This window comes from Akebia trifoliata, chromosome 14, assembly GCF_017979445.1.
Source record: "Akebia trifoliata isolate Shusen 1 chromosome 14, ASM1797944v1, whole genome shotgun sequence".
Taxonomy (NCBI): domain Eukaryota; kingdom Viridiplantae; phylum Streptophyta; class Magnoliopsida; order Ranunculales; family Lardizabalaceae; genus Akebia; species Akebia trifoliata.
Genome location: NC_141388.1, coordinates 27,135,216 through 27,144,388, shown reverse-complemented (window position 1 = coordinate 27,144,388; position 9,173 = coordinate 27,135,216). Strand labels below are relative to the sequence as shown.

Genomic DNA, 9,173 nt, shown 5'->3' with positions numbered 1-9,173 from the left:
ACAAATTCATGTTAAAAATGCTTGATTCAAAGAGTGAAACCTATTTAGATTTTCACTCAAACTCCAAGCAAACCAAAAATTCCAGCAAGTAGGACTTTCTTCTTTTAGTTTGCTCATTGCACTGACATGCACATGCATATACTTCTATGCATTTGTACATACCTATTGGTTTTCTAATTCTAAAAAACTCAAAAAATTAATTTCCTACTTTCGCTTTTGGCCAAATATGATAACCACCAACTTGGTGAGTAAGACAAGCTGCATAACACCTTCCTTATCTCACAACCGAACTTCTTTAAGGTTAAAACCAGTTTGAGTCGTTAATTTGTTGGAAAAAATAGAGTTCTAAAATCTTTTTTATAATGTCCATTCACACCTTAGACTCTTTGAATGGTGTCGACTCCTAAACCCAAGTAGATGAGGTTAAAATCCATTGAACCTCACATATCTACAATTATCTTGTAACTCGAAGGAAAGAAATCTATGGTTATTGGAAGCATGTCAAGAGGACAGCTTCGCGCCTCCTGCCGAGAGAAGCAGATTCTTATCAGAAAAATGTATTGATTTACCATTGTGCCCTTTATAGTCACTGATTGTTGAGGTTTGCATGAGTTTACTCAATGCACCGACAATGTCTTCACAAGTATTAGGACCGAAACTGGTGCCCAGTATCTTCAGTTTTCTCCAAATGAATAGATGTCAGTTATACCTTCAGTTCTTCAGATGTGTGGTGTGCTATTATGATTAAAAAACTCTTCTACATGATCGTCCCAAGCCAAATGGATGATCAACATTTTTTCCCTAATAATTCGACGGATCATCACACTATCAAACTTAGAAAAATCTATTAGTTAACTCTGGGAGATATTGATTCAAGATGTAAACAAAGTATCACATTTAACATTGAGGGCTGACACTAAACTATATATTGGATTTCTTCCAAGGCTTCTTCAGCTTGTTTCATCATTTTCCTAATTTCTAAACTCTTGGTAGATTGTTATGTGTTCTCGAACTAATCTTATAGGTTTTGGCATGATATTGTCCTCAATTTAAAACACCCTTTTCTTGCTCATTAGATAAGATTTTACTCATTTCTTGAACTAAAACTTTTACATTCCTGCCGAGTAAAAAAAAACATAATAACTAAAGAGTCGCAATAAATTGACTCGAAAAAAGCCACTCAAAATTCACTCATTGTGCACAGAACCATAAATCTTTTTCTTCAGGATACACAAGGAAAAAACATCTATGGTTCCATACACATCCACGTCAGTGAGTGAATTCTGAGTGGCTTTTTTCAAGTCATTTTATCATTAGTCAAAATTAAAATACTTAACTATGAAACTGAATGTGGTTGCCTCTTGTTCTTCCCTTCAGATCCTCGAGACTTCTTCCTAGGTTTCTGCTGTTTCTGTTCGGGTGGGCCACCACCAAAGATTCCAATCCGTCCAATCCCCTTTGAGAGTGAAGTGAAGAATGTCTTCCCATGACCTGACTTTTCCATCATCCCTTGCTTCATGAAAACCTGCTCCTTTTCTAGTTCACTCAGCCTTACACGCATCCTTGATATCTCGAGCTTTAGTTCTCGGTTCTCTCTCCTCAAGGATGCATAATTATCTCGGGGTGACATGGTGGCACTTGGGACACCGCTGCAGATTGTTTGTGACACAAATCCATCCCCAGAGCTCCCCGAGAGGAAACCCTTCAGCCGAAGCTGCTCAAAGTAGAGAACCCGTACTACCATCTGGACTGGAAGACGGTCGTTCTGTGCTGCATGGTGACAGGCTTCTTGAGAGAGCTTTTGGCAGTCTATGAACTTGCATAGCTTCTTACATTCATTTTCGGTTAGGATCGGATGGGCCTAGACACACAATTCATAAATAAAAAAACTGAATAACAGAGCAAATGTTAATGAGAGCTGCTATTTGCATCCCAATCAAAAATAATGAAAATAAGTGAACTGTTGAGGATAAGTAAAAGTTGGGGTGCCAATAGAAGTTCTCTCTTTTTTTGGTGCTAGTTTTCTATTTTTTGAGTTTAGGATTTTATATGAGCCTAATCTAATTGTAAATAACTACTGAAATTATTTGAACGAGTGTTATAATGTTTTGTGATGTCGAGATTATAATTTGAGCCAAACATTTGTAATTTTTGAAGAGTGTTTTTTAATTTTTAATTGGGGTTGCAAACCACGAAACCGAATTCGAATCGAGCAAAACAACAAACCAGGTAACATAGGTTTACACAATTTCTGAAGTTGAAAGAGTTACCTTCAAATATATATCAACCGCTCTGTAAAGTCCATCATCGATAACTCGAGCATAGTCAGGTAAAACCTCAATAATTGCAATAAATTTCTGCAGATCCAGGTATGGATCAGGAGCAATTTCAGCAAGGTATGCATCAATAAGACGTCCAACTTTCAACACCGAGCCATGACTCGGAGAATCATGACCTTCAGATTCGTAACCATATTGTGATGCTTCTTCGGGTTCTTCTTCTTCAATTCGTTGCAAAAAATTCAACAGTATTCGATGGACCGTGTCAACATCAATGAGAGAATCACCAGTCGTCACAGAAGGGATGAGGAGGTCATCGAGTGACACCATCTCTAACTGGAACCCAATCCTCCTTTCAAGCTCAAGTTTGCAGGCAATGGTAGCGTCTGCCATGATTGCTAGTCTCAACATCCCAAACAGAAAACTCAGTGGAATCGAAGTGCTTTTCTCCATTGGAAAAAGACTAACAAGGGTTTCAAGAATTATTCTATGTTTGTTTTCAGCCTGATCCCAAACTTGACGTTTTCCAATACCCTTCAGAGATGTCTGCGCATAATGCATTAGAGACGCAATAATGCTGTCCGGTCGAACACCCGTTCTTCTCAAGGCGACTATCACTCTTTGATAGAAATCAATCCTTAATAACGAAAGGTCTTCAACCCACCACTCGAAACCATCAATCTTGAATTTCACTGACTCACCATCACACTCTAAGCGAGATAAACCCGATACCAACTGCTCCTTACTAGCATTCACGGCAATTGCATCCACACATCTGTTTATAATACCCACCTCACTTGCTATGGAGGTTAGTGTTCCACATGTAGATAGAACTTCTACTGATTTTTCAAGACTTTGAAGCACAACTGCGGTCAAATAGGTTTCTGTTCGGGCAATCAGGTTTTCTTCCCAATAATCTTCGGTCATTTCCAAGTATTCCGCGACAAGTCGAAGGTGAGCAACATTTGAAGGAGTGATCTCAAAGTTTGTGCCATAACAGAATTTTGCTGCAAGTTCAAATGCCTGGGGTCCACCTGGCACGTTGAGGAGCTCTAATTGGGAGGGATTTAAATCCCTAGTATTTGCCACCATTTTCCTCATCTTTCCACTCCGAGAGACCAAGGGGAACTTCAATTGAAACATAGATTTGGATTATGTTGGAAACATAAATTACTTATTAACAATGCAAAGTTCAGGAGCTTGAATGATAATAGGCAACACATGGATAACAACATAAATAAATACATACACATTGATTGCGTTTCCAACCTTAATATTTGGGATAAGGGATATAGATGATAACGATATATTTGCAAATGCAACAACTTGTTCGAGTAGTCCAAAAACATGGATTGGTAACTCAACCCAATCGAAACTTACGCTAAGATAAAGCGGAAGCATAGTTTTCAAAATACCATAAAAACTAACAAAGTTAAGAAAAAGAGAAGGATTCTCTACTAGGCACTAGAGATCTTAAGTTTCACAACTAATAAACTTTCAAATTTGCCAACCTAGATAGGGTACTTGACTAAACAGGAAGTAAACCTATGTCAGCTCTATAGGCACCTCCACTCTCATTCAGCACACCAACTTCATTATCATCATCAAAGCCTAAACACAAAAGCTATGTCTTAAGGTAATTGAAATATGTTTACATCTGCTCTCACTATTTCAATCGACATCATCTCTCTCTCTCTCTTAAAACCTTCAACTTGCACATTCCATCACATTGAGTGGTTATCCGTTTTAATTTCACGTGACCAAACCATCTCAATTGATTTTTCCGTAGTTCATCAGCTATTGGGGCTATTCCTTCATTTTCATGAGTAAGTTTATAACTTATTTCTAATTTTATCATTCTTTGTCTTTCACTGATCCATACGAATACCCTCATCTCTTTTATGCTTAATCTATATTGTTGTTTCTTAACTGCCCAATATTCATCTTTATAAAGGATAGCTGGTCCTATTGTCATATTATAATTTTTTCTCTTGATTTGATTGAGTTGTGTCAGTCACTTGACACATACCTTCACTTTAACCATCCAGCTCTAATTCTTTGGACAACATCCTCTTCTTCTCCATCCTTATGGATAACAAAACCAAAGAAACACAAATGGTCGCTTCAGGATATCTCATGACCATCAATTTTTATGGGCCTTTTTTAATCTCTACCTCTTTATGTGTGTCATTACTTAAGTTGCAATCCATATATTCTTCTTGGTCAATAATATCCATATTCCTTGGATTCTAAAGCTCTGGTTTTGTGTCGACTCCATCTTCAATCTCATCAATTAACAATGTCTCATCTAAAAATAACATAGACCAGGGACATACTCTTGCATGGGGGTGGGGACGCCCTACATTATAATAAATAATAAAAAACTAGAGAAAACAGCAATGGACTAAAAGCTTTACCCTAATGTAAACTAGTTGTAACTGAGAACTCAATTGTGTCATCAACATTTCTTCACAACGTAGTTGCATCTCTCTCATACATACCCTTAATAATGTCAATCAACTTAGGACATCTCTTTTTCTCAATAACCACCAAATAACTTTCTAGGTACTTTGTTATATACTTTATCCAAATCTTCCATTTTTCCATCATTTATTAAAATAGGAAAATTGCCTATGATGGTTGACTTCCACAGCATAAAATTAAATTGGTTCTCCGATATCTCTGTTTTTTGCTTTTAGTCTTTGTTCTAGCACTACTTTCCCATAATTTTAAATTGTGACTCATAAGTTAGATCTCCTGATAATTAGTGCAGTTTTTTATGATTCATTTGTTCAATGTAAAGTATTACAAAACTTTTTCTATTTATTCAACATCCTTTTAGTCTTTAAAGTATTAGTGAACAACATAGTTAGATAGGGAAAACAAATACTTCCCATGCATTTCCACATTCTATCAAACTACCATATGGTCTTAAAATGTCTTTAGTTTTGCTAGAGTTGCTTCAACTTTCAATGCCAAGATTCTAATTATGTATGGGTGCTCTATGAGTTGCTTCTGTGCAGTTTTTTGAAAATAAATTTCGCAAATAACCCCACCACTTTTTCTTAATCTCTTCGTTTTTTGAAAAGACTCATCTTTTTAATTTATTTATATGAATAAAAATCTATAGAAACAGATACTATGTAGGATGTTGAGCATAGTTTCTAATATATACACAAAATCAAAAGGAAGTGGAGTTTTCACTCTTTCAACTCTACACCATAATTTTCATAATAGGTTAATCGAATATTATGATAGATTAAAAAAGATGCATGGTCTCAAGATTTGATGGATCGCATTTAAAATCAACGGAATCAAAATGGAATCGTCCATAATCAAGTGAATTCCCAAGATAGAATTGGGACCCCTTGGGATTGGTTGATCTGACTCGGCCACAGTTTTAAAGAAACTCGATTGGATTGATCGTTTAAAGTAGATTGTTGATTTTATGTAAAAGCAAGATTTTGTAAAGTTCTTGATTTATAGGATATATTAATCCAACTTTCAACAACCAAAAGGAAAAATAGTTACTTTTGAAATCTATAATGATTAGGATTTACAGAGTTGAATTGTTTGGGACCAGTTTGTTGCCTCCAAAATCAACCAAATCAACTCAGGATTGACCGATCCAAAATAGTATTGTCATCTACCATGTGGATACAAGAAATTGGTTTTCAAAAACCATTAAAAAGAATTAAAAATAAAAATGATAGCAATTGGAAGATTATAAAGAAAAAAAGGCTGGAGGTGAAACAAACAAACAAAAATGATAAGCTTTAGGAATACACCTCTCTTGCATTTAAGATAAAATAGTTGAAAATGTTCCAAGAAAAGGAGGTCTTCCACACCTTGTGTAATAGAAAAGGCATTCCATCAACAATAATTGTAATGTCCCCTGCAACATCTGAAAATATCCTGCATATGGATCAAGAAGCAATTTGAAAATAGGATTTTCCCAGTCCAACGTCAAAGTTAAGGGGGAAAAAAAAAAAAAAAACCAACATAGATAATGAAGATGGTGGAAAACATCATATTAAGAATCTCAAGAATATTTATGTAAAAGACTAAAAGGGAAGGGATTGCAATCTTGATTAATTCTCCATGAAAGATAAAATCAAAATATGTTCAGATAATTCACTGTTTTCACATAGTATAGCCGTATAGGGATGTGTCACATAGATACGGCAAGTACATGGAACCAATATGGAGTGCTAATTAATAACATTTAAACTTAGAAATTGAAGTATTTGATAAGGTGACAATATCCATTTCCAAGTATCCAGGTAAAATGGTTCTAAGTTTTAACTTTAACATTCATGTTTTGGCCAGGATCTTCTTGGACCTACTCTCGAAAAGATTTTTTTAAATAAAAAAAAAAGATATTGCTTCAGTGATATTTATAAACATCCGGAGGGGGTGTATCGACAGAGCCATGCAACTAGATGCCCCTCATGGGGTGTATGAACAAATCCATGCAGCAAGTGAATTGGTGCCTGTTAATGATGTCAATCAAGGGCCCAAAGGTGGTCAATTCACGACCACCACGTCCTCGGGCCTGGCATATATACTTATGTGATGACTCGGGCATACTACCCCAGAGACCTAGACTTTTCTCCAAAGACTTGTTAAACCTAGTACTCTGATATAGATACGATAGACTCTAATCCCTATTTGACACCAAAATAGTAGAGTCCAACCCTGTCTCTTATCAGAAAACATAAATGTAAGGTAAGGCCTAGAATTGTTCTCTCAAAAAGGAGGAACTAAGGTTCTCGATCTTTAAGAGAAATAGAATTCTCTCTTTCTTGTAAGAGTCGATCATTGTGTCTCCTAGAATAGAGTTGAACTACTAACCACTTGAAAGGGCAGTTGCTTTGTCTTCTCTTAAAAGGATTGACTTGTTATGTATTGTTTGCAGACCTTGATTCTATATTTTATTTTATTTGCAAAGGTGACATATTATTGTGACCAGTTTAATGTTGGCAATTTAACAGTGGTCTTATCGTGCCTTTTTCATGGACTCAACTTTATGGCAAACTATGAAGGACATCAGTACTCTGTATCGGACTGACCAACGTGCAACCGAGTTGAGACTCAAATCAAGTCTGGCCTAGTTGAATCCAGTGGATAGCATTCCAATGTGGCTTGCCACTTCATGGGAAACTACAATTATCTTCAATAAGCCTTTACCCATCTCAGGATTGGAATCTAATATTCTTAGTTTTTTTAAAAAAATTAATCATTTGCAGCCAAATAATTAATCAGTAGAAAAGTAAATAATTAAACTTCCACCAAGAACTCTATAAGAAAAATTAGGATAAATAATTACCAAAAATACCCACCAAATTCTTATTTACAATGTGTATTTAATACATTTTATCGGATGCCTGAAGGCACACATCAACAAAAGACAACCATAGATTTCTTTCCTTTTATCTTGAGGAAAGAAATCTATGGTCGTCTGCATACTGCCACATCAGCACAGTGTTGAACACAGGATCAAAAGAAGTCAGTTCCACATTTTTCAACCCAAAAGACATTAATGCTGCTAAGAGAAGTCGTGCTGGGGTGACACAAGCAGAGACACAAAGGTGAAAAAATGATGGGGTGTCGCGCACATTACCATAGATGCTTTTCCACAAGATACAAGTAAAAAACATCTACTGTTATGTGCACGCCACCACATCATTTTTGTCACTTTTGTGTCTCCGTTTGTGTCATTCCAGCATTTTCCTTAAATTAAGAATCAAGTGAGAATTCTTTTTTAAGAGAAAATGAAAAGTGCCCCACGAGTTGTACATCATTAGTTGCTGGCTGCACTCCAATCCTAAAAAAATCTAATTTTGTTTTTTATTCTCTAAAAAACCTACAAGTTGCACTTCAATTAGGATAACCTACTTGTTAATATTCCTAATTATTTATTGATTAATTAATTGAGTTAGTATAAAACTGAACAAACAAATGGTTGATGAAAAAAAAAAAAGAGGGAGTGCAACCTTTGTCTTTTTCTTTTTTGGCGGGCAATCAAAAAAATGGAGTGCAACGGGTATTTTAGCTAAAATGGATTGCAAATGATAATGGGTGGTGTGCAACTAGTCCGTCCCAAATGAAAATTATAACGAAGAAAACTTAAAAAAAAAAAAAGAAATAATAACAATAGTAAATCTTATTTCCCAACCCAGAAAAATGAAAATTTAATAGACTACACTAACATTCAGAGATATAAAAAAGAAAAAGAAAAAAGAGAGGAAATAATGGGGGGGAAAAGAAAAAGGGATAAAAAGAAACACCCCGAAAGAAAACGAAATCAAATTTAAAAAAGAAAAAAAGCGTATTCCCATTTCTTCCACAAAAATCCTAGAAAACAATTGCAGATTAGCCCATAAACTTAAAAAAAGAAAAAGAAAAAAAGGAAAGAAATCGAAACAGAGAATCAGATATCTAGCTTCATCAGAATATGATAAAAATTCAAGATGAAGATTGAATAAGAAACAGAGATTAATTGATAATTACCTGTTATTGAAAGAGTCGCAGAATTTGTGAGTATTAAAGCGATCGAGAGAAGGGAAAGAGTTATCAGACACCACCATCTCACCACACTTTCTCGTCAACTGTGCTCTCTGCAGCGACATGAACATGGGCTGATGGTCTTGGACAAGGAGTGGAGTGGGTATGAAGTGAAGTCAAATTTACAATAATACCCCTTTCACTTTCTATGAAAAACATACTGACCCTATCTTTTCTTTTCTTTTTCCTTATTTTTTTAAACCTTTTCCCGCGTTCTCTTCGACTTTTTTTTGTCATTTTGTTTTGACTGAGATGATTTGAATGTCACACATTACGAGTTGACTCGTTCAAGTCATTTGGTCATAATCTTATTGGAAGTTGGGTTAG

At 35.5% G+C, this 9,173-nt stretch overlaps 1 protein-coding gene across 1 annotated transcript; it reads right to left on the bottom strand.

Annotated features, from left to right (window-relative positions):
* Positions 1–932: 932 nt before the first annotated feature.
* LOC147386645 (Phototropic-responsive NPH3 family protein) lies at positions 933–8,949 on the bottom strand. Its single transcript, XM_086424388.1, has 4 exons — positions 8,793–8,949; positions 6,128–6,194; positions 2,271–3,407; positions 933–1,861 (listed from the first exon to the last, which is right to left on the bottom strand). The coding sequence occupies exons 1-4, from the start codon at positions 8,915–8,917 to the stop codon at positions 1,337–1,339; spliced, it is 1,854 nt and encodes a 617-aa protein (XP_086280514.1). The 5' UTR covers positions 8,918–8,949; the 3' UTR covers positions 933–1,336.
* Between the last annotated feature and the right edge of the window lie 224 nt (positions 8,950–9,173).

Bases quoted from the DNA above. Each gene is read 5' to 3' on its own strand.
- LOC147386645 (XM_086424388.1), bottom strand. From the start codon at position 8,917: ATGTTCATGTCGCTGCAGAGAGCACAGTTGACGAGAAAGTGTGGTGAG. The intron at 3,408-6,127 runs GTGTGGAAGACC...TTTCAATTGAAG, and splicing joins TGCCTTTTCTATTACACAAG to TTCCCCTTGGTCTCTCGGAG. The intron at 1,862-2,270 runs GTAACTCTTTCA...TTGTGTGTCTAG, and splicing joins CGGTTGATATATATTTGAAG to GCCCATCCGATCCTAACCGA.